This window comes from Equus quagga, chromosome 5 (genome assembly GCF_021613505.1).
Source record: "Equus quagga isolate Etosha38 chromosome 5, UCLA_HA_Equagga_1.0, whole genome shotgun sequence".
Lineage (NCBI taxonomy): Eukaryota > Metazoa > Chordata > Mammalia > Perissodactyla > Equidae > Equus > Equus quagga.
Genome location: NC_060271.1, coordinates 31,445,742 through 31,469,242, shown reverse-complemented (window position 1 = coordinate 31,469,242; position 23,501 = coordinate 31,445,742). Strand labels below are relative to the sequence as shown.

The following is a 23,501-nucleotide window of genomic DNA, read 5'->3' as shown; positions in this document are numbered from 1 at the left end:
CTCTGTGTGTGCCAGTAATTAAAGGCTCACTATATGCTGGCCAGTGTGCTAAGTATTTTACCTACATTATCTTGTTTAACTCTCACAACGACCACCCTATGAGCTAGGTATGACTATTAGGGTGCCGTTTTTTTTTTTTTTCCCCACACAGAATTATCACCCCATTTTCACAGAAGAGGAATCCAAGAAACAGAGAGGTTAAATCATTTGCCCAAAGTTACAGGAACTGAGCTGGGATTCAAACTCAGGCCTTTTGGGCTGGAACCACTATACAAACTGTGTGGGTATGAGCATAGATCTGTGTCCCGGCCAGGAGTATCAACATGGCTAAGCGCAGTGGGATGCTGCTCAATGTTTAATAATTCTCAAGGGGGGAAAACCTCTGATCTGTAGTGTTTGCCAATTTCTATGGTGTAAATACTGCTCCCATGGCCAATTTCAAGCAACCAACCAGCTGGCCCCAAAGGAGGTGCTGGGAAGAGATGGGCAGTAGCACGCCATTATATAGTATTTCCACCATATCGATGCAATAGACGTAAATCACCTCTAGACCATAGATGACAGTGAAATGTAGAAAAATAATTGGGAAGTGATGATTTTGGAGTATTTATTACCGTTGTTTTTAATATAATTTATTTAATTGTAAGCATACACTTTAGTTTTTAAAACAATGGTTGTATTTAACAACCGGCTTGCAAAATTCCTAAAAATTTAACAATCGGTGTTAAGCCAGTTCCAGCTCACCACTGGGCGTGTGTCTCTGTATGTCACACTATATAACTGGGTGGAGGAAGATTGGCAAGGGATGTTAGCTCAGGGCCAATCATCCTCACCTCACCAAAAAAAAAAGAATTTGTATATAACTGGGTCATGCTAGAGAATAGCCCTGAGCCCTAGTTGTAGCTAGGCTCACAAAGCCATGTGCAAGTGTTGCCAGGTGTGTCTCTCTGCATGCACGTATGGGATGTGTAGCTGGTGGTATTTCTCGTCCGGGGTGGAGCTGTATGTAGTGGCTGGAAGCCCAATAGGTCTATTTGTCTTTGTGGGATGATGCCCGTGTTATAACTTCTGAATGCGTAAGTGTGGCTGTTGGCTAAGTCTGTAGCTTTGCCTGGCTGGGTGTAGCTGTGTTGTGTGCAGGCGTGCAGTCGTCCTTGCGTGTCTTTCTGTAAATATAATGGTCAGTGTGTCTGTCATGTCAGAGTCAGTAGCCACGTCTCATATGCACTTATACTCATAGCTGTGTGTTTAACTTCTGTGTGTGGCTGCGTGTGTGTACCTGTTTGTTGTGTGTAATTACATGTGCGTGTAGCTGCGATTGCTGGTGGTGGGTACGTTTGAAGCTGTTTCAGTGGGTGCACACTCACAGCCTCTGACAAAGCCCTAAGCGCTGGGACTTCTGTAACAGGCAGTAAACCCTCCGCCTGAGCTGCAACGTGGAGGATCATCTTGTTCCAGGAAGTGTGTCCTCCTCCCCTCACCACCACTGGGCGGGCCCACTTTCACTCCCAGAGTAGGCCCCACCTCTCGGCCACGGGCCCAGAGCTCTCCGTGCCCACCCAGATGCTGCCAAGAACCCAGGCGCAGACGTGGCTGCACACTGGCTCTGTGTAGCCGGGACACGGCGGCCAGACTTGCATCTTTCCTGGAGAGACCTCTGGGGACTTCCACAAGAACCCATCTCAAAAGGACACCATGCTCTCCTCCCATTTCACAGATGAGGAAATCGAGGCCCAGAGAGGGAAAGTAGAGTGGTGGGCATAGGGGCATAAAAGGCGGCAGAGGAGGCCAGGGCAGGCCCCTTCTTCCTCAGCCAGAGCTCTGCTGGGAACTGAGCCGCATGTCTCAGGTCTCCTAAACTCCCCAGCCTCCCACCCCTCCCAGTCTCCCCCCCTCCCCCAGAGGCCCAGAATCTGCTGGCCCAAAAGTGGGGTCAGCAAGGCACAGGGCTGGGATAACCTGTCCACTTGGGTGGAACTTAGCTCACAAGACCTGGGCGGGCTCTGCCGCCCCCAGTTGGGAAAGTGTCCCCATGAGGTGAGGCTCAGTTTTGCTGATTTTGGAGGGTCCTGGAATGAGGGCGGGTGGCGCCTTAGAGTGTGAGAGTGAGAAGCTTCCAGTATGGCAGGTTTCTGTGCAAATACCGAGCCATCCTCTAACTGAGCACCAGTCAGAGTGCTACCAAGGGGTTTACAAACCCATCTCACTTCTTTCCCCCTCACCAGCGTCGACCACCACGTCCAGTGCCACTCCTTCCTAGGAGGCAGGTAAGCTCCCCTCCTCCTCACAGAGGAAGAAACTGAGGCTCTGGCCTTTACACAGACACCAACTCCTCACCGCCCATGTCTGCTCTAGGGCTCCCTGACGCTCCACGACTCCAGCCACTCTTCCCTCTTCTCTGCTCTAAAACCTCCCTTAGGGTCCATCCCTTTTCCAAGTTTCCAGGGTCACAGAATGTGCTGGAAACGCAGGTTCTGCTCCAGCACGTGGCTATGGATGGTGAGAGGAGGAGAGCCCTTTGGGCTACCACCACCCCCCCGCCCCCCGCTCTCTTCCCTCCCGGGGTGTGCCCACCCTCCCTGACCCAAGGCCAAGTTTGCTCTGGCTAGGCACCCAGGCGGCCGCCGACCGGAGGCAAAGATCATGGGGAGGATAAACATTAACTTCAAGTCGCCCTGCGCTCGGAGTTCCCGGCACTGAGTGCCCAGGGACCCGCAGGTAGGACCGCCAGTCCCTACTCCCCCCATCCTCCGGGGCCCAGTCCCCGCACCGCCCAGGCCTGTAGCCCGCCCCCTGCCCCCGCCCGCGGGCCCCGAAGGCGGGCGCTGCCGCGGCCCCGCACCTGTTCGGCCCCCGCCCGCCGGGCCCCACCCCGCGGCCCAGCAAAGGGAAAGTTGCAAACAGCACCGCTCCTGCTGGCGCCCCAGCTGTGGGGTCGCAAGATCCGCGGCCCTTCGCCCCTCTCCCCTAGATCCGTTCCCGGGCTGCGAGATACACGCTGCACAGCACCCCTCATCTGCTCAAGTTTCTCTGCCCCTTCCCAGGCCGCCCAGGATTTTGTTCCCCCCGTCGCCCCTCCCCCCGCCCGCCGTCGCCGCCGCTCCCCGGGCTTTGCACACAGCTAGTCCCGGGACGCCGAAAGTCCTTTTCCAGGTCCCGGTCTCTTCACTTGCTTTCCCAGGCCCTGCACAAGCCACCCAGCGGTCCCCGAACTCTACAAGTCCAGAGGGACGTGCACCCAGAGGGTCTTCGGGGCCCGCACGATCCCCTCGGCGCCCCGGGCCATTCACACGCCCACCCCGAGGTGCCCAGCAGTCCCCAAGGGGCGCTGAGCCCTGCACCCGCCGCGCCTCCCTCGGGCCCCTGAGTCCTGCACGCGCCTCCCGGGCGCCGGGCCAGCACGCGCCCCCGGGACTCCCCGGCTCGCACGCGCCGCGCCTCCGGGGGCGGGGGCTGTGGCCTTAACTCTGCACCCTCACCGTGTTCTTCCTGGCCACCATCTTCTCTAGCTTTTTGGCGATCCTCAGCAGCTCCTCTTCCTGGCCCATGGTGGCCCGCGACGCCCGGCGGGGCGCGGGGCACGGGGGCAGCAGCTCGGCCTCGGGGGCAGGAGGCGCAGAGGCGGAGGGCGCGCAACCCGCGCGGGCCCCAAACACACACGACACACACGCCTGGCGGGGGCGGGGCCCTCCCCCCACACCCCCCTCGGCCGGCCGGCCTCCGAACGTGGGGGAGGGGTGGCTGCGCTAAATATAGACTTCAAGGACTTGCTCGGGCAAAGATTGCCCGCGCCGGCCAGTCGGGCCTCCCGAGAGGGACGAGGCTGCGAGAGAGGGCCCTGCACCTCGGGCCCTTCCTGGGGGGCCGGGGGCTGACGGAGATTTGGGGAGGAGGGCTCTCTGGCGAGTGGGGAGGCCGTCGTCCCGGGACAGGGGAGGCTGTCGCTGCGCGGAGGGAGCCTGAGGGCGCCCCGGGGGCTGCGGGGAGAGTTCTGGGCTCCCGCGTCTCTGCTCGCGGCAGCTCAAAGCGGCAGATCGAGCTCCGCGCTTCTGCCCCGGTGGAGGCAACTTGGCGCGCTGGGATCGCATTTTTGTGCGCGATCATTAAATCGAACTCGGCCCTACTCTGTGCTCCCGCGTAGATCCAGGCCCTCTGTTGCCGTTTATTTGATTCCTTACAGTGAGTTCTGCGTTTCTACCAAGTCCCAGTGCTGCCGTCCGAGTAGTGAGGGCTGGGGAGACTTTGAGAAATACTGACCCCGGGACGTGGGCGCCCTTTATTTATTCAGGGTCCGACCGCTGCCTTCCCAGTGGGATCGGGTCTGGAAGGGTCCATCTTGGGCGGAGGGAAGGAAACAGAATTGTGCCCCCACAGCTACACACATCTCTGTACCCGTGGAAGGACCTTACAAGCGTCCCCAGCGGACCCAGGAAGGGTCCTAAACAAGTGAGTTTAATTGACAGAAAATAATCTTTCGGGGGGTGGAGGGAGTGTGCTTAGGGACCTAGAGGGGAGGCGGGAACACTGGTCCACAGTGTGTGCAGGGCGGGAGCTGGGGGTGGGGCGCACAGTGAAATCTCCAGACCGTCCTGAGGGAACCTTGGAGAACCCCATCCCAGCCCGGGCCACAGAGACAGCGCCGGTGTGGACCCCCCCATCTGGCTTCTAACTGCTGCTGTGGGACCTGGGAGGAAAGGAGGAAGGGGTGGGTCTTTTCATTCATTCAACAGATATGTATTGAGTGTCCAGGCAACGAACAAGGCAGACCCAGTCCCAGCAAGCTTGAGATTCGGTCTATGGGCAAGAGAAACTCTAAACGAATTTGGACACGATCAATTCTGTATTATCACAACTGGGGTGAGGGTCGGGAAGAAGGGGGGGATACGTTAAGGACACGTTTGAGGGGACCTGCGTCAGTTAGGGTGTCATCTCCTCTGAAGAAACGAAGTGTAAACTTTGGGCCCGAGTGCAAGGTGGGAGTTGAGGGGAGAGAGGGAGTATTCACGTGAGAGAGGAAGTAACATTCATTCAGTCGACATATATTTACTGAGCACCTACTATGTGCCAGGCAGTTCTAGCCCTGAGCATCCAGGAAGGAACAAAATGCTCCTGGAGTTGCAGCAAAGCTTAGGGATGGGACAGTGCTTGGCTGTCAGGAAACCGGTGTGGCTGCAGCACCCAGATGAGAGGAGGGTGGGGAGAGGTGGGGTCTGACCACACAAAGTATTATCGGCCACTTTGAGGAGGTTAGGCTTTAACGGTTGGGGTGTGAGGAGGTCTCCTGCCAACCCTGTTACAAGTCCCTCTGGGTTGAAGGGACAGCTGTCTGCAGTTAGTTAGAACTGCCTTTAAAAAAACAAACAAACAAACATGTGACATCAAAAGAACCCGATGGCCACATCATCAGGGCTGGAAGGACACTAAGAAAACAGCTAGTGCAACCCTCTCGTCGCACAGATGGGAAGACTGAGGCTCAGAGAGGCCCAGGGCCACACTGCTCAACCATGCCAGACACGGTTGGTACCCACCACATCCCTTCTGCCTGCTGCCCTCCCTGGAGGCCTCCAGCGGGCAATTCCTGGACACTCCTCGGACAGCTCCCCACATCTGAGGGCTCCAGGGCAGGCTGGAGGCGCTTGGGAATTGACACCCCCAGGAAGGACCCCTCAACCAAGGAGAGACCAGAGGTGGTGGTAAACATGCCAATCTCTTCACTCTCAGTGGGATAACTTGAAGGCATGTTCTAATCAGGATAGTCTCTCAAAGGTCCCCAACAAGATAAGCAGCCCTAGTGGCACCGGGTGGTAGCCCCTCATGGATACACTGTTGCTTTTTGACCTTCTCTTTCACTTCCCCACCCCCTCATTATGTTTCCTGGGATCATCTCTCAAATAATAAACTACTTGCCTCCAAATCCTGTCTCAGGGGAAATCAAAATGAGACAGGGACGGTGGCAGAGCTAAAACACATGTCTCCAGACTCCTCATCCAGTGCTCTTTCCTCCACACCAGAGTTTCTCAACCTCTGCACTATTAACATTTTGGACTGGCTAATTCATTGCTGTGAGGGGCAGAGCTGTGTACTGTAGGATGTTTAGCAGCATCCCTGACCTCTAGCACCTAGATGCCAGTAGCACCTTCCAGTTGGGAGCAATCAAAAACGTCTCCGAGGGGCCGGCCCAGTGGCGCAGCAGTTAAGTTCACACGTTCTGCTTTGGCGGCCTGGGGTTCGCCGGTTCTGACCCCCCAGGTGCGGACATGGCACTGCTTGGCAAGCCATGCTGTGGCAGACCTCCCACATATAAAGTGGAGGAAGATGGACATGGATGTTAGCTCAGGGCCAGTCTTCCTTAGCAAAAAGAGGAGAATTGGCAGCAGATGTTAGCTCAGTGCTAATCTTCCTCAAAAAAAAAAAAAAAAAAGTCTCTGCATTGCCAAAAGTCCCCTGGGACAAAATCGCTGGTGGTCGCAAACCACTGCACTTCACCAGCTGCCTCCCTTACTGGGTCCCGAGAAAATTCCCAGCCCTAAGATTCCCTCCCCTTCCCTGTTACTCTTCCGATCACATAAATGAAACCAGTGGAATTTACTCAAAAAAATCTTTTATTAGAGAGGAGTGAAATAACAAGTCTGAGGCAAACAAAATCAGACAGTGAGGGCTCAGAAGACAACCCTGTTCCTGTGGGAACACAGACCAGCCAGGTCTCCAGAGTAAACAGCCCAGCCTCCTGGGACAGACTGCTGCGTTGGCCATTGGCACCCTCTGGCGTCCCGTCTGGCCAGGGCCATCCCTGCCAGGGCCCAGCGCCCAGTGCCCATAAGGCTGAGGTGTTAGAGACTGAGGATGGCCTGGGTGTATATGTTTTCGATGATGGGGCTGGAAGCCATGGTGGGATTTCTGGCCCTGGCAAGCAGAACCTTCCAGTCTGTGCCCTCCCATTTCTGTCACTCTGCTTTCTCCTTTCTTGGCCCATTCCTCCCCCGAGACTGAAAGGCTCCTGAGCTGACCGAGAGAAAGAGCAGAGAAGTGAGGATCAACGATCCTGGACCATTCCTCTCCTTCCTGCTACATCAAGGCGAGTGGGCACATTCGGGTGAGTCCTACTCTACCTCCTGACTGGGGAATGTAGCAGAGGTCCCCCGGAAGGCTGTGCTGACCCTCCAAGGGGTGATATTTAGAATATTTATGTAACAGCCAGGATAGCACGGGCATTGACCTGCTAGAATGGACACAGGCCACAGACAGCTGCAGGGTCACACAGGTGTAAACCAGCTGATGGTCAGTCTGCCCCCGAGCCCAGCCCCTGGAACCTAGCCCTGCCCACTCCCAAGCCCAACCTTTGGGACCAGCTTCCCAGCAAGGGACCACCTCTGCAGGACCCTTCTTCTATTCATGTGGCATCTGGAACTCAGTAAAGGAATACTAGACTAATAATGGCTGAGAAGACAGTCCCTGGTCTGGCAGAATCCCTGTCTGGACATGGAGAATGATGAAGCAGGCTGGTCCTACTCTTGCGGAGGCCCCAGACTGATGGAAGAAGCACAGTGCTGGTTTGATGAGGGACTGCGGGTTTGGCAGCTGCAGCTAGCTCAGGAGTACTCAGATCCAGCCATACAGCCCCCTGGCCTCTGGCGGGTAATGAGATAGAGGGGAAAGAACCACCATCAGCCCTAACCTGGCAAGGCGCAGTCTCCTCGGCAGGGGCACGGGCCCACGGCAGGGAGGAAGGCCAGCCACAGAAGCACAAGGAACAGAGGAAGCAAGACCTAAGGAAGCGAACACCTCAGCTTTCCAGTCATGCGGCTCAAGTCCTAGCTCTGAATGTTGGGGTCCAGCATGGGGATGGTCCAGGCACACAACGGCCGGCAAGGAGCTAGTCTTGCAAAAGCTGCACAGAACTTGCTGGGAGAACCCCAGTCCTCGAGCCCTCCCCTTCCGTGAAGCCAACCTGAGGAGAGAGGGATGAAAATGGACATTTACTAAGCACCTACTGAGTCCCAGCTGTTTGTCTCCCTCAGTTTCACAACTGCCCTTTTGTGGGTGGACGAAATTATCCCCATTTTACAGGCGATGAAACTGAGGCTGGAGGCAGCGAAGCCACTTTTCCAATGCCTCCACACTTCAAAGCCCAGGTTCCTGTTATCATACACGTCTCAACAACAAGCATCAATTAAATGCTGGGTGACGGATACCTGGTTGTGAACACAGATTTGTGTCTCGTGCCTGACTGTGATGGACTGAAGATGCCAGCTCCTCAGAGACCCAGCTCCTGCCCCTGCCTGGCCCCACTCCCAACACAGACAACCAACACCAGCCCCGAGGAACCCTGGGGAACAAGGGCCAGAGGAGGCTTCCTTCTCGGCACAACTGGCTCTGTTCTGTGCCCACTCCCAGGTTCCTCAGCTACATATGTCCAACTGTTTGAGACTTCGTGACCCAGCAGGGAGAGGCCCGATGAAGGATGACAGCTCTTGCCTTGTCCCTGTCACATCCCTCTATGCCTGGGAGCTGGCAGGCTCAGCGGATTCCGGGGGACTCCTGCACAAAGGGAGGGTCAGGTAAACCAAGGGCTGGTACGTGGCCACCCTAACCCCACATCGTCTGCAGGAAAGTGATTCCTTCTCTCAGCGCCCAGCCTGGCGGACACAGCTTTGCTCATCCTCCCCCGGGGAGCAGCCAGAGCTTGGGCCTCAGCAGCTCTGCCGTCCCTCAGGAACTGGGCTCTCCCCAGCTCCCCCCACCCTGGGCTGGAGCGGGAAAGGGAAGGAGGAGCACCAGGACAGGGACTGGCCAAACTATGGCCGCCTGGCCCTGATGTACACCAGTCATGGGGAGAGGTCTCCCAATCTAATACACCCACTCTTGACCAACTCTGCCTCCTAGACACCCTGTACCGGCCCTCAAACCACGGTCCCGGAGCTCCTACCGGCATGTTTCTTCTGGGCAGAGGCTGCCTGGCCGTGGGACAGTCTTCCGGGCTCCGGGCCCCCCGCCGATAGGAGCGAGTGCTCTCGGAGCTGCAAGGCAGGGAAAGGCCAACGTGACCTCAAGCCCAGCAAGCCCCTCAGAGTGGGGAGACAGGGCTCAGGTACAGAGCAAGGCTGGGGGCTTAGGATGTGTAGAGAGTCCACGAGGCCCCAGGCGGCGTCCATCACAGGCCCAGAGGCCTGCAACTGACCTCCAGAGGGCTCCAGAGATTTCCCCATGTCTATTCTCAAAACTCCAAACTGCAAGGGTTTGCAAGGAAGGGAGGACTGGACCCTGGGTTGGAGGTGGGGACAGAGTGAAGACCCCACTGAGAGCCCCTGGAATAAGCCACACAGGTGGGACTAAGCCTTCTCTACTCCCACTTCAGCAGTCTGGGTCCCGGACTCCTCCCCAGCTCTCTGGCTCACACCCGGGAGCAGGTGTGTGAGGGAAAGGGGTCCAATCTCCCTGAACTTAAGGTCTAGTCATGGGCCTCAGAGCTGGAAGGTTCCCAGTCTTCAGGCAGGATCACTTAGAGTGGGGAAATAAATAGTGGCTCAGAGAGGTCAGGAGACCTCCCCAGGTTGCACAGCTGGGCTCTCACCAACCTGAACCTGACGGGGGGATACATCTCCGCAGGGGTGGTTCCAGATGTCAGGCTGGGTCGAGAGGCGCCCGAGGGCTCCCAGAGGCCCTCTTCAGAGCCATGTGGGCTTTGGCTGGGACCCCCAGGTTCCACGGGGCTTGTGAGGCTGGAGGAGGAGGAGGCTGGACTGCTCAGGCTCTCAGAGGCCCCAGGGGCTTCCGAGCTCAGGCTGGGGACTTCAGAACGATCTGGAATCAGAAGGGATAAAGCCTGTCTTGATCACTTCTCTGCATTCTTTGGCCTCGGGATCTATCACGGTTCTCTCCCCACTCCCCAACCCCATCTCCCTCTCCAGCATTCTCCTTCCGCTCCTCCCCATCATGCTTCAGCCTCATTCATCCACAGCATCATTCACGACAGCCAGGGCCACACTCTTTGGCTTCTGCTCACACCTTCTCCTCCATCTGGACTCTCCTACTCATCCCTCAGGCTCAGCGTGATGCTACCTCCACCAGGAAGCCTTCCTGAACCACCCCCACTCCCAACGGGACATGCTCCCTCCCTCCCCTGGACTTCCAGAACAAGCCTGTTCATTCATTCAACAAATAGTTCTTGAGACCAGCCAAGCACTGTGCCAGGTGCTGGAGAAATAGTGTCAACAAGACACTCCCAGTCCCCGTCCTTTTGGGGATTGACATTCTAGAGCACACTGGGCCTTATATTACAATGATTGCACTCCAGTTTTTCTCTCTCCCACCAGCGTAGCCCCCGAAGGACTCGAGACATGGTGGGTGCTCAGCAAATGTGTCTCTCTCTTTGTATTTAAGTGAAGCAGTGCACGGACCCGGGTTTCAATCCCATATCAGGGACTTATTAGCTGTGGGACTTTGGGCATCTCACTTAACATCTCCGTTCCTTTGCCTGTAGGGGTCATAAGTCCTACCTGACAGTGGCTGTGAGGATGAGAAGGAGTAACACACGCACTCTTGCTCACTGCCCCCGCACACAGGAGGCCCTCAATGAAGGGTGTGACGAGCCTTGTAAGGACAGCCCACCATACCTCCACTGGCATGTCCCGCACGTCCTTGGACCACAGTCCGAGAAGGGTTCTTCACTGGCAAGGGTGGGGGGCAGTCCTCACTCTGGCTCTGAGGGGCTGGTCCCAGACTGGCAAAGGTCTCATAAGTCTTGTTGCTGATGTCCAGCCTCCCACTGGCCCAGCGGACCTGGGCTGGGGGCTTCAGAGAGCAGCGCTGCCAGGGCAGAAGTGTGGGAGGGAGGACAGCCTGGTCCTCCAGTTCAGCCCTGCCTTCCCCATGCCAGGTCCCATCTGGTTCTTTCCTTCTTTTTTTTTTTTTTTTTTTTTTGAGGAAGATTAGTCCCGAGCTAACATCCACTGCCAATCCTCCTCTTTTTTGCTGAGGAAGATTGGCCCTGAGCTAACATCGTGTCTATCTTCCTCTACTTTATATGTGGGATGCCTACCACAGCATGGCTTGCCAAGCAGTGCCATGTCCGCACCCGGGATCCAAACCGGCGAAAACCCTGGGCCACCGAAGTGGAACATGCGAACTTAACTGCTGCGCCACCGGGCCCACCCCTGCCTCTCTCCTTCTGCTGTCTAGAGGCCCAAGAGGCAGGGGCTGGGACCCACCTTCTCCTCCTCGTCCTCCTCACTGTCAGAGCCAGGCTCGGGGGAAATTCCCCAGGGGTAGTCCACGTGCAGAGGGAAGGCGAGGGTCCCAGCCTGGGCCTGCTCCAGCTGCCAGAAACAAAGGCTTGTTAGTTCAGGGGGTTGGGGGCTCAGCGGAGAGAAAGAAAGGGTCGGGGGCTCCCCCTTCTTCCCTAGACCTTACCAGCTCCTCACATTCCTTGTGCTGCTTCTTCCTGGCTATGTCCAGAGCTGTTTCTCCTGCCTCGTTCACTGTGAGGGGTAAAGGCAGGGGTATTATGCTTCGAGGTTAAGATGGGCCTCTGGAGTCAGATTGTCTGAGTTGGAACCCTGGTTCTGCTACTTCCTAGCTGTGTCACCTTGGGCAAGTTACTTCACCTCTCTGGGCCTCAATTTTCTTCATCTATAAAACGAGTATAATACCTGTAATTACCTGATGTGGCTGTTGAGAGGATTAAGTGAGTTCATATGTGCAGAGCACTTAGCACATTGTCAGGCACATGTTAAATAGTAAATAGTGGCTAGTATAATCATTATTATTCAGATTCGGCTAATATTTATTCTGTTAGGTACTTTCAGAAACATGATTTTATTTTATCCTTTCAGCATGCCTTCTAGGTCAGCAGGATTATTCCCATTTTACAGATGAGGAAGCTGAGGTTCAAGAGATGAACAGACAAACCCCACAGTCACAGAGGTGGTCCGAGGCAAGCCAGGATTAGAAGGCACGTCTGTCTGCCAAGTCCACGCTTGTGACCCGTGCTCTCCGTCAGGGAAGAAGGAGGAAGTCCCACAGGAGGGGCGGTGGGGAAGGGGAGTCTGACGGAGCCCCACCTGAGCCAGCGGCCGCCCTCCCTTTCAGCAGCAGCTTCAGGCAGTCGGGCTGGTTGTAGAGAGCAGCATAGTGCAGGGCACTGTTCCCATCAGCAGCCTTGGCATCCAGGTGACCACTGTGCGTGGGGGGGTCAGGGAGGGAGGAAGGGGAACAGACAGGTGAGGGGTCAAGGTCAGGGGGAAAAGGAGGGAGAGGAGAGGAGGGCGGAGAGTGGGAGAAGAGGGAGGAGGGGGCAGCGTGAGGAGGTGGACAGGCGGGCAGGGGCGTTCTCACCCATTCTGGATGATGAAATCCACCAGGGGCAGGGAGGCCTGGCTGGCGACTCTGACAGCCAAGTGCAGGGCGAGCTCTCCAGGTGCCTGAATACACGTCCACACCTCTGAGTTTACCCCCAGTTCGTCTGCCCTCAACCCGATACTACCCTCTTGAACCCTTGCTGCCCCTGACTCCTCTGGATAGGCAGCTGCCAGAACTGCGGAGAGCTGAGACAGGCTGGGGGAGCCTCGAGTTAGGGAGGAGGGTGAAAGACCATTCCTTCCTCGCTTCCTTCAGTGGCTCTGCCTCCTGTGCCCCCAGGAGAAGGTGTTTCCCAAACTTGGTTCTTGGCCCTGGGCTTCCTCTCTCCCTGCCCGCTGAGACCTCAGCTAACCTCATGCTCTCAGCCATCACTCAGGTGTAGGCTGTTCCAAATTCTTACCTCCCCTACACGCTGCACCCGCACTGCCCACTGGACAGCCCCACCAAGATGTCAAACAGAAGCTCAAAGACATGACATCCAATTTTTGACGTCTAATCAGTCAGCAACTCCTGTTGACTTAATCTTTCAAATGTCTCTGATCGCCTTTCCCCTCCTCGGCTCACAGATGTTCCTGGAAATCGCAATGCAGTGGCCTTCCCTGATCTAACCTGACCCACCCTTACCCATTTCTAAGGCTATTCAAGGAAAAAAAAATGACACTAACATTCATGGCACACATATTACGCACCAGGCCGTTTACATACATGACTTAATTCCCACTTCAGCACTCTAGGTGTTATCATTAACCTCTTTTACAGATGAGAAAATGAGACTCAGAGAAGTTAAGTAACCTGCTCAGGATCACACAGCTAGGAAAAGACAGAGCCAGGATTCTGGCCCAGGGCTGCCTGACTGAAGCTGTGTTCTCTCCCATTTACCCCTCTGATGGTGGGGTTTGAGCAGCTGTCAGGGGTGGGGCAGAGGGGAGTAGTAGCTGGTTCTGGAGGAGGACTGGGGAGTATGCGAGTTCCGGTGGGTTTTCAGTGGCCCTTGGAGGTGGTTCTCACCTGCCCCTCAGGCCCAGGCAGCAGCTGTCCGAAGTCCTGCCCATTAGCAAAGGCCTCCAGCACCGACAGGAGGTCCCGGTTGCAAATGGCCATCCAGAGTCTCTGGGGCTCGGGTGTGGAGCGCCGGGCAAACCTGTGTTCCACATACTTGGCCACGATGTAGTCCCTGCGGGCGCTCCTGCCAAAACAGACAGGGGATCTCAGAGCAAGGGCCGTCTCCACCCAGCTGACCCGGGGACCCATCCCACAGGAGACAGGATCCCCTCTTCCCAGAACCTGTCCTGGACTCTTCCAGATCTGAGGCTCCCCTCCCCCCAGAATTCTGGTCCAAGATCTTTCTGAGACCCTAGGAGCTGGGGAAGCAGAATCCCCCAGTCAAGACGCCCGCCATCTGAGAGTCCCCTTACATGTCACTCTCAGCAGACGGTTTAGGGCCGCCGTGTGAGGGCAGCTGGGCCTCCATGACCTCATTGAAGCGTGTGTTTCCGATGTTCAAGGCCAGCTGGGGTTGCGGGAACGCGGTGGTGGTAAGGGCGGGTGGTTGGGACAGCGGCCCCTGGAGGACCGAGCCTCCAGAGGTCCCGCCCCCCAGCTTTCCTCCGGGCCCAGGCCCCGCCCCTGATCAGCCCACTTCTGGCTCCTCTGGATCCCGCGCCACCTTGGCCCAGCCCCACCCGACCCACAGGCTCTGGCCGAGCCGTCGGGAAGCCTCGGCCCCGATCGAACCACGCCCCGAGCCCCCCTCTGGCCCCGCCCTGCCCTCACCAGCAACTCGGAGGGGCCCAGCAGATCCAGGGTGAGGGACTGTATGCGCGAGAAGCGCACGCCCAGCTCGCGGTGGACGCCTGAGCACTGGATGCAGGTGAGCACGCCCAGGTTGGTGCTGAGCCACGTGGGGTCTGCAAAGACGAGCAGCTCGTGCCTGGCGGTGCGGCCCTCCCCTCGGCGCCCACCTCCCGCCTCGCCCCGCCCACCGGCCCCACCTGCAGCCCCGCAGTCGCAGCACTGGCCGTTCCCGGGCCTGCTCTTCACCTCGGCGATGAGCAGCTTGGTGAGGTCCTGGGGCTCCCCGTCCAGCCCGGCGCCCCCCCAGGGCCCCGGGCCGCCGCCGGGCTCCCCGAGGAAGGCACTGCTCAAGGCTTCGTCCTTACTGTTTTGCAGCACGGACACCCACCTGCGGAGAGTGTGCGGGCAGGCGTGGGGGTCACACCCGCGGCGGTGGGCTACTGTTTCAGGCCCAGAGGCTGGGGCTTAGATGAGGCTCCCCTGCCCCCACCCCCAGGCTGGCCGCGGGGGGCACTCACGCCTCACACTCGTGTTCGTCCTCCGCCTGGAAGTGGTATGTCCTGTTGTCTGTGGGGCGAGGGGGGCATGTGTGGCCCACAGAAATCCTGCTGGCCTTCCCTGCACCCGGGGAGCCCTCACCCCCACCACTGGATCCGGACGGAGCTTTTGTCCCTGTGGGGCCAAGCTCTGCCAAGCTGGGAGTGGGGAGGGTAATGACAGTGGCCAGCAGAGGGGGCAGTTTCTCAGAAGTTACTGCCAAAGCAGGATCCCAAGGCCTTCTGTGTGCAGCCCAAGTCCCAGGGTCAAGGGGCTCTCCCAGGGCACAGGACCCCACTCAGCTCAGAGGCAGGGTATCCTCTGAACCTACGGCCACCACCGCTCTGGGCCCCACAGCCTCCTGTCTGGTCTCCCTGCTCCCCATCTCTCCCCCTCCCCCAGCCTGTTCCAGCTGCCAAGTTGTTGTACCTAAATTTCTGCTCTGATCAAGCCACTCCCTTGCTCCAAGACCCCCTGTGGCTCCCTATTGCCAGGAAAGAAGGGCCAAACTTTTAAGAGGCATTTCCAGGGCTCATGTCTCACTACTCTTGTGTGAACCCTGCACTCTGGCCAAACTGGCCGAACCCACTCTCCTGCTTCCATGCCTTTCCTCATGCCAGTCCTGTCTCCTGAAACGTCCTCCCCCAGACTCTCCGTTCTGTGTCCTTCAAGGCCAAACTCAAATGCTCCTCTGAGCAGCCGTTCCTGACTCCCCACCACAGGGCGGGCCTTCCCTCTCATCTCTGACAGTGTCACATCTGCACCTCCCTTCTGGATGCTCCCCGTCAGCTTGCAGTCCTGGTCCCCACATGACACCCCTGTCAGAGCTCCCCGAGGACCAGGCCTCACTCTTTCTCAGCCTGTGCCGGCCCCCACGTAAAGCCTGTCACCAAAGTCTCCAAAGGATAAAAACTGGAAATTTTAAAGTAATAATTTTGAAAGCCAAATTACCCAAATCCATTCAAATATGTCTTACAGAAATAACCAGATTGCATGTGGGATGTGGGTGCGTTTTAATGTTTCAGGTGACGTGAGTGAAGCCTCTAGAAGACTGCAGGGGCGTTTCAGGCCTGCAGGAGCAGCCATTTATAAACACGTGTGGAAGTGGACACAGGCCCTGAGGGAAGCCTCCGGGAGCGGACAGGTCTCTGAGAGAAGAGTCGGGGGAGGGGCAGGGACCACTCACGGGTCACCAGGTCGAAGCACTTCTTCTCCTCAGGGTTGGGCCTCACTTGGCACGTCAGCAGGGTCAGCTTCACTGGGGGCCGGTTTATCTGTGGGAAGTTGTGGGGGAGGATGTACACGTCCCCCTCTGGGCCTGCCAAACTCTGATCGCAATCTGTTTAATGGCATGCTAATCCTGTTCCAGTTTACGTCTCCCCCCTCCCAGGACCTCAAAGATGTGGAGGGTGGGCCAAGACGAGGTTGGGGGCTTTGGGTCCCCTCCTTCCTCCCACCCAGGGGGTCTCCAGCTCCCTGGATCCAGGTCGAGGGCTAATCTTGGAGGGAGGGCTCGACACTGCTCAGGACACAGAGGAGTGGACCGGTCGAGCCCGCACGCCAGGCCTCACCGTGCTGTGTGAGATGGTCAGGCAGCCGTACTTGACTCCGCACTTCCTTTTCTGCCAGACTCTTCGAATTCTAAGGCCAGAGGGATAGAGAGATGGTGACGGGAGCCTCATGCCTAATCCCCCTGAATCAGAGAAGAGAGTCCTGGACCAGGCCCCCAGCCCCACCTGCATGACCTCCTGCCACACCTCTCCCCTCTCCTGTGCCCTGACTCGGACACCCCTCACTTTCTGGGGCTGCCTGATGATGGAGGAGACACAGCCCTCTCCTTAGGAAGCTCCCAGTCTGATGGGGGGAACACAGCCCTGCCGGCTGGGAATCCTTATTCTAAAGGAGACCATGTGACCTTGGCCCCCTGAGAGCTTCCGGTCTGATGGAGGAGACAGCTCTCAACCTTAGGGGCCTCCTAGTCTGAGAGGGGAAAGAGGCGCTTGACCGCAACAGATGAATATAAGTAAAAACAAAGCAGGGTAAATATTGAAACCTTGAAAATAAAATTAGCAAATCCATGATCCAAAGCTCTTAGAGGTCCCTATTAACTGGTTAACAAAGTTATTTTTCTCTGATAAAAACGGATATGTAGAAACATGAACGCGTCCATAGGGCCTGTGCATTTCACGGACTGATTTTTTTATACCAGGGAGCAAGGCACAGTCCACGCTTTCATGTCCAGGCATATTCAGCATATTGGAGAGGTTAGGCGCGGGGCGTGGAGACTGGCTGGGGCACGGTGAGTCTGCAGCGAGGGTTAGCTGCTGCTATTCTCCTTCAAGAAGAACTAGTGACTTTCAGCAGAGGTTCATGGGCCCAGGCTTCCGATAATTTTGCATTGCCAGAGTGGACGGTCCTGGAGCCCTCGGGGTCTACACAAATGATAAGAACAGCCCCTTTGGGCAGTTCCCCCAACCCTGTCATTAACTGGCTGTGCGACTTTGGGCAAGTTACTTCAGCTCTCTGAGTCACTTACCCATCACTTTTCTTGTACAGAAAGCCCACCTTCTCCGTCCCAAACTGCTTGTTGCCTTGGTGCTGGTGGATGCTGTAGCCACCTCCTGAATTCTTCCGGCTCAGGTTCTCCTGTTCCTCAGACATGCAAAGGAGACCTCAGGGCGTCTGGGTGGGAAGAACCCCATTCTGCAGGAGTGTCACCCCGGGAGCCTTCTCAAGGGGACGCTGTGGGGTCTTCCTTTTCTCCCTCCCTCCGTGGTGGGCCTCAGGGGAGGGCACTTGCTTTGGGATGACTCAGGGGCTGACCTCTCTGCTCTCCAGCTGCAGCGTCCCCCGGAGGGAGTCCCGGAGCTGGGTCAACTTCTGGAGCTCCTCCTCCTGGGCTTGACGCAGCTATGGGACAGAGGGCAGCACCCCATCATCAGCCAGCAGACGTGCCAGGTGCACAGCCCGGACCCAGAGTTGCAGAGCAGAAGCCTCGCTCTTTGGGCGGGAGCCAGCTCTTCGACACCCCAGATTCTCCCAGAAGGACAAGGGACTTGACCCCATGCCCAAGGTTGAGGCCCAACTTACTGCATGCACTGAGGCCGCCAGCTTCTCGATGAAGGGGGACAGGCTCTGAGCAGCCTTCCAGCCATCTTGGAAAAAGCTAAGAGGTGTGAGGCCAAACAAGGGACCAGAAAGAGATGCAAATGAGAGAAGTGTGGGAGAAGGTGCTCTAAGGTTCACAGGGCACCTGGGGGCAGTAGAGTCTGACGGTCAAGAGCAGGCACTCGGAGTCAGAGTGTCTGGGTCCAAACTCCACTTACTAGCCGTGTGATCTAGTAAATCTAAGCCTCAGTTTTCTCATCTGTAAAATGGGGATAATAACAGTACCTGTTCACAGGGGTGTTGGGCTAAGATGAAGTGTGTAAGGTACTTAGTGCCTGATAAAGACGAGCTGTACAACGCATCACCAACAGGGGACAGACACACACAGTCCTTGAAGGTCTGCCAGGCCCTGGCCCTGGGCCTTGTTCTGTGTAGCCTGAGGGTTAAGGGGCGAGGGACGGTGGGGTTGGGGTGGGGACACGGGGAGAGACCTACTTGTGCTGGGCGTGGAAGAACTTGATGAGGCTCTGCAGGAAGTCGGGACCTTGCTTCATCTGGCTCTCCCCAGCTTTGAGCAGATACTGGGGGGAGGGCAGGGCAAGATGTGCGACGTGAGCAGAAGCTGAATCCAGGGACGAGGGGCTGCAGTCCCCATCCTGGGCTCCGCCTCTTGGCCATGACTGAACCTTGGTGACATCTCAAGGGCCATCCGGCCAGGACCTGAGCTGAATCTGTGCCTGGGCCCCGGGGGTTCAGGAGAGGCAGGCAGGCAGACACATCCCAGCCACCCTCCCCCTGGAGCACTCCTTACCTCACACATGTGCAGCTGGAAAACACGCCGCTCTCTCTGCGTGTCCTGGGCCACCTCCCCAGGGCTCCCTCCTGTCACCCTGGCCCGGTCCCTCTCCTTCTCCAGCCTGGCCCTAGGCCCCAAGAAGAGAGAGGGCTGAACAACGCCCACCAGCCCCTTCACGTCCTACCATCCCTACGTGCTCCTCTCTGCACGGTCACACGAGAGTGAGGGGCGCTCCTGGGTGCCAGCCGTGTGGTGGGTTGGCGTACAACGGTGAACAAGGAAGATTCAGGGAATCCACAGGCTGGTCGGGGAGAAAGACGTGGATCAAATCACAGCTGTGAAGAGAGTGATGGGAGATTACATGGGGGACCTCATCCGGCTGCTCAGGAAGTGATGTTTGAGTGGGATCTGAAGTCTGAGAAGTTGCCTTGGAGGAAGCTAGGGCTGGGTGGGAGGATCAGACCATGTGACAGCGGCCAGAGGCAGGAGGGATCAGGGCTCTAGGAGAAATGGAGAGGGAGGGGTTCCAGGTGAGGTAAAGAGGGGCCAGACCATGCAGGGCCTAATTCAGACCACGTTGAGGTTCTTGGTCTTCATCCCAACAGTGATGGGAAGGAGTGAAGGTTTTTATGGGGGGAGGGGATGTGTTCACATAAGGGTCAGCTGGGATTTGGGGTGACAATTCTGATTTTGCTGGAAGGGATTTAGGACCCTGTGGGTTAGAAGACCACAAAGTGCCTTCACTCTTCTGAGCCATGGAACTCCCCATTTAAAGCTTACAAAACCTTTGTTCTTTTCATTTAAATGAAGACGGAAACTGCTTCCTATCCTTGTAGCTAAGAGAAACCTGGGCCTTCCCCCTGCGGATCTCAAGGGTTGGCTGTTTTCCCTCTTTAGGGATGGGTGGAACTGTGTGAATGGTTTCCTGGAAATCCCACGCCCATCAGATCACCCATTCCCAGCCAGGAGAGTATTTCCACATCAAGGCTGGGCGCATGTGACCATGAATCCTGTGTAAAGGAGACGTCTTGCTCAATAGCTTTGCTCCCAAATGGGAGCCGGCCCTCAGCAGAGAAGACAGACGTGGGATACATCATGGGCTGCGTTACTTCCCCTCTTTGGGTCTCCCCATCTGGAAAAGGGGGCTCTTTATCTGTTCCCAGATGAGAGAAAGTATGCAAAAGACTTAGCACGGAGAAGACACTACAGCTATTATTACAGCCCCTCGAGGCCTCAGCCTTCCCACCTGTAAACTGAGGACGCAGTGGCCTAGACTGAGTTCTCAGGCCCCTTCTGCCTCTAAAGTCTCGGGTCCCACTGAGGTCAGACGTCTGGGACAGAGTTTACCCACAGCATCTGTCCCTGGAGACCTGTGGAGCAGTTTCTCGACCTTGGAACTACAGATAATTGACCAGATGATTCTTTAATGTGGGGGGGGCCACTCTGTGGATAGAGGATGTTTGGCAGCATCCCTGACCTCTACCCGCTAGATGCCAGTAGCATCTCCCCGGTCATGACAACCAGAAATGTCTCCTGGGGGGAGGGTGGAGTGCAAAATGGCCCCTGCGTGAGAACTACTGCTCTAGAGCAGGGCGCTGCAGGCTTTTGTTTTTCTTTTCTCAGAAGCTATTTTTCAATTCCCTAAAGCTTTATGATACCCCAGGAGGGAGTCTGTGGCAGGGTGGTGGAGTTAGGGTGGGGACTGACCCTGTGAACCGGGCCTGGGAGTCAGCACTGATGCTTTTTCTGGGATCTGAAGATGAGCAGCAGGGAGAGAGGCAGTGGCTAGGCTGGGTGTTAGCAACAACGAGCCTGGCAGCTTGCAAAGGAGGGCAGGAGACTGAGTGGGCAGAGCAGCTGGGAGCGGGTGGGGAATCTTCCGTACACATTGTTACCATATCTTTCAATAGTGAAAAATGAAAAATAAGCTACATGTCTATCCATAGGAAGCAGTTTAATAAATTATGCTATGTCCATATATAGGAATACTATACAGCTGTTAAAAAGGATGAGGAAGATCTCTCTATATTGACATGGAAAGATGTCTGCTTCAGAATAAATGGACAGAAAGGAAGCCACAATGTAGTACAGTGGCTAGAAATGTGCATTCTGGATTTGAATGGCAGCTCCCTCACTTAACCTTTCTAAATCTAAGCTTCAGTTTCCCCATTTCAAAATGAGCCTTGATACTGCCTAGTTCTCAGATGACATAATGCATGGGAAACATTTAATATAGTCCATGGCATATGGTAAGCCCTCAATAAATGGCAGGATTATGATGATACTAATGATACTGATGATTATAGTAAGAACGGTTGGTGATCCCTTTAGATAATTTTTTTTTAGCATACAGTACTTCTTTATTTATTTAATATTTTTTATACAGGGTCTAGTGGAGATTAAAGGACAGAAGCTATTTAGCTCAGGATGAAGATAAGCTTGGAAGCTATCCATGGCTTTGTGAATTACCCTATTTCTGTCGCTCAGCCTCGGCTATGGTAATTTACAGAGATTTACCCCACAAAGTCTGACACAGTCACCTGATGTGACACCCCTCAAACTAATAGCTGGGGAGTGCTTTTTATTCCACCACACACCCCAGCCCAGAAAACAGCAAGTCCCATTCCCTCCCTGTCTCCAAGGATCACCGACGTTTTGTAAACATTTCATATGTTAGGAATATCTGATTTCCTTTGAATGGAGTTGCAGCAGAAGGAGCGAAATGAAATAGGGGGTGAAAAGCGCTGAAATGCTGGTTACTAAGAAGACCGAGATGAGCGGAGAAAGGGCTACAGCAGCAGTCTGATGCTATTCAGGAGACGGAACAGGGACTCCGGGGGAGTGAGGAGGCGAGGGAGGGGGGAGACGGGAGAGGAAAGGAAGCAAAGCCAATCTCGCACCTGCCAACCTGACACCATGGCATCCTGCGATGCCTGTTCTGACCACCCTTCCTGCCTTTCCTGCCAACTACCTGCCTTTTCTGCCAGCTCCGTGCTGACACTTCCATTAGGGCACAATTACTTTGCATTTTCATTATTTCTTGACCCACCTCTCTTCTTGCTTACAAACCAGTGGGACCCACTAAGGCAGGGGTTGTGGTGGTCTTTTCCTCACTACTTACCTATAAATTTGGGATCTTAACAGTGCTTTCCCCTGCCTAGGGGAATAAATCTGATAACAGATGTAAAGAACTTATCAGAGTGCCTGGAGAAAGGAAGGTCTCAAGTAAGTACAAGTACTAGCTGCTATTATTACTAATTATTGTTTTGAAGCACTAATTTTGTGCTGGGTGCTCTCCTAGACGTGTCACACGCTAAAGGGATAACCCGTGAGGCAGGATCATTCCCGACTTTACAAGAAGGAGCCATTTGTCCAAGGCACACAGCTAGTTAGTGCTGGAGGCAGGATCTGAACCCAGATCTGTCTGAGGCTAGCGCCCTGGGGACGGAGGGCACTGGTAACTAACCCCACCGCTCAGATTTGTTCCATCCCTCCTCCCCTGCCTGGTTCCCCCAGCTGGGGATGCTCACATTGTCTTTTCTGATGGATCACAGTCAAGGACTATTTTACAGAAGAGGAAGTTGAGACCCAGAGAAAGGACATGACGGCCTAAGATCCCAAGCTGGTCCGGGGAATCGCTAGGAGCAGAGGTCTCAGGTCCTGCCTCTCAGCCCCTTGCTGAGTTATTCTGGTCCCAGTTTTGGCTCAGAAAGATGGCCAATAAATACCTGCTGAACTGCCCTGCCAGGCGCTTTATATGCTGTACTGTTTCATCCCCACATCAACGCTACGAGGTATCACTGGCCCCATTTTCCATTAGAGGAAACAGACCTGCACATGGAACAGCCTAGATAAACCAGGCCCCTGCACAGGTTCTGGGATGCCGTTCTCAGCAGCCCCAGGTAGAGAGGGGAGCCCTCCTCCTATATGAATGACTAGTGGGTGCGACTCCTGGTGGTATCCCACAGATGCTATCAGGGCCCTGGGCCCTTCCAGCTGCTGCCCAGACCAGTTTGGTAACAATGAGGCAGAATCACACAGCCACTCATGGCTCACCAATAGCTAGCTATACCTGGAGCCCTCACAAAAAGAATGTACAGACACCTGTGCCAGGACATGTAGCTCAACCTATGTAACGTGCATGGCTGGAGCAAGGAGACCATGTAGCATGGCAGGAAAAGCACTGGACCCAGAAGCCCTGGGTTCTAGCTCCAGGCCCTGTCGATAACTCCTGAATAACCTCAGCCAAGCCCCTTTCCCCATCAATTACACGGAGTCTTGTCTTTAAATGAAACCTGACAGGCAAGATCAATACGTAGATCTGGGAAAAGCAGAGCTGCTTGGGGAAGGTCAGCAGGGTGGGGCTGAGTCTTTCCACATGGTAGATGATGATCTGAAAGGCTAAGGGCTTAGTCTGGGTAACTCAGGGGGAGGAAGGCCATGGGACCCCACATCAAATCAGAAGAGAGAGCTAGCCTGCCGGTCCACACCCTGCCACAGGCCTCTGAGAGCAGAGGCCACGCCCATCACAGCTCCCACTGCCTCCACGGCAGGATCTAGATCCCCAGCTGGAGAATGGATGGAGATGCTGGTGGGGGGAGAGGTCATGGCTTTCCTCTAGACTCGGGGAGGGGGGTCCCCGTGGCTCTCGGAGCTTGAGGAACAATAAAGCTCCAGGATCTACTTCTTGGGATGGATCCTACAGAAACAGTTATGGATGGGAGCAAAGATTCAGTTCCAAGGATGCTTCCCCAGAGAGAGGGGTGGACTCAATACATTACGGCTTCTGCATATGCTGGCACACGGTGCACCCATTTAAGTGACATTGTAGAAGAATATGTAATGATGTAGAGATGGTCACGATGTATTTGTAGGTAAAAAAACCCAGTATGATTATTACTTGAGTTTT

General features: G+C 55.8%; 2 protein-coding genes and 2 long non-coding RNA genes across 6 annotated transcripts in view; 2 read left to right on the top strand and 2 right to left on the bottom strand.

Annotated features, from left to right (window-relative positions):
- The window catches only part of TCEA3 (transcription elongation factor A3), a 32,082-nt gene extending 28,400 nt beyond the window's left edge, over window positions 1-3,682 (bottom strand). The window contains exon 1 of the mRNA XM_046663400.1: window positions 3,480-3,682. Within this exon, the coding sequence (XP_046519356.1) occupies window positions 3,480-3,548 (69 nt within the window). The 5' untranslated portion in view covers window positions 3,549-3,682. The remainder of the gene's footprint in view (window positions 1-3,479) is intronic.
- Window positions 2,597-17,203, top strand: LOC124240375 (uncharacterized). Of its 2 annotated transcripts, none has more exons than XR_006888855.1 (5): window positions 2,597-2,718; window positions 4,289-4,446; window positions 14,527-14,704; window positions 15,714-15,832; window positions 16,318-17,203. It is a non-coding gene; the product is annotated as an uncharacterized LOC124240375 (long non-coding RNA). The 2 variants fall into 2 exon arrangements; XR_006888854.1 differs by lacking the exon at window positions 2,597-2,718 and adding an exon at window positions 3,809-4,179.
- ASAP3 (ArfGAP with SH3 domain, ankyrin repeat and PH domain 3) overlaps window positions 6,585-23,501 on the bottom strand; it is a 44,414-nt gene continuing 27,497 nt past the window's right edge. The window contains exons 6-26 of one of the 2 annotated variants that reach the window (XM_046663399.1): window positions 18,608-18,719; window positions 18,292-18,377; window positions 17,779-17,854; window positions 17,512-17,598; window positions 17,225-17,334; window positions 16,260-16,329; window positions 15,875-15,962; window positions 14,670-14,718; window positions 14,349-14,539; window positions 14,131-14,264; window positions 13,773-13,867; window positions 13,366-13,543; window positions 12,334-12,419; window positions 12,060-12,175; window positions 11,410-11,477; window positions 11,208-11,315; window positions 10,614-10,806; window positions 9,576-9,801; window positions 8,927-9,017; window positions 8,476-8,538; window positions 6,585-7,948 (exon numbers count right to left, since the gene is read on the bottom strand). In XM_046663399.1, the coding sequence (XP_046519355.1) occupies window positions 8,518-8,538; window positions 8,927-9,017; window positions 9,576-9,801; window positions 10,614-10,806; window positions 11,208-11,315; window positions 11,410-11,477; window positions 12,060-12,175; window positions 12,334-12,419; window positions 13,366-13,543; window positions 13,773-13,867; window positions 14,131-14,264; window positions 14,349-14,539; window positions 14,670-14,718; window positions 15,875-15,962; window positions 16,260-16,329; window positions 17,225-17,334; window positions 17,512-17,598; window positions 17,779-17,854; window positions 18,292-18,377; window positions 18,608-18,719 (2,185 nt within the window). In that variant the 3' untranslated portion in view covers window positions 6,585-7,948; window positions 8,476-8,517. The remainder of the gene's footprint in view (window positions 7,949-8,475; window positions 8,539-8,926; window positions 9,018-9,575; window positions 9,802-10,613; window positions 10,807-11,207; window positions 11,316-11,409; window positions 11,478-12,059; window positions 12,176-12,333; window positions 12,420-13,365; window positions 13,544-13,772; window positions 13,868-14,130; window positions 14,265-14,348; window positions 14,540-14,669; window positions 14,719-15,874; window positions 15,963-16,259; window positions 16,330-17,224; window positions 17,335-17,511; window positions 17,599-17,778; window positions 17,855-18,291; window positions 18,378-18,607; window positions 18,720-23,501) is intronic. The other variant, XM_046663398.1, reaches the window with a different exon arrangement.
- LOC124240376 (uncharacterized) lies at window positions 7,944-12,045 on the top strand. Its single transcript, XR_006888856.1, has 3 exons — window positions 7,944-8,558; window positions 8,884-9,088; window positions 11,871-12,045. It is a non-coding gene; the product is annotated as an uncharacterized LOC124240376 (long non-coding RNA).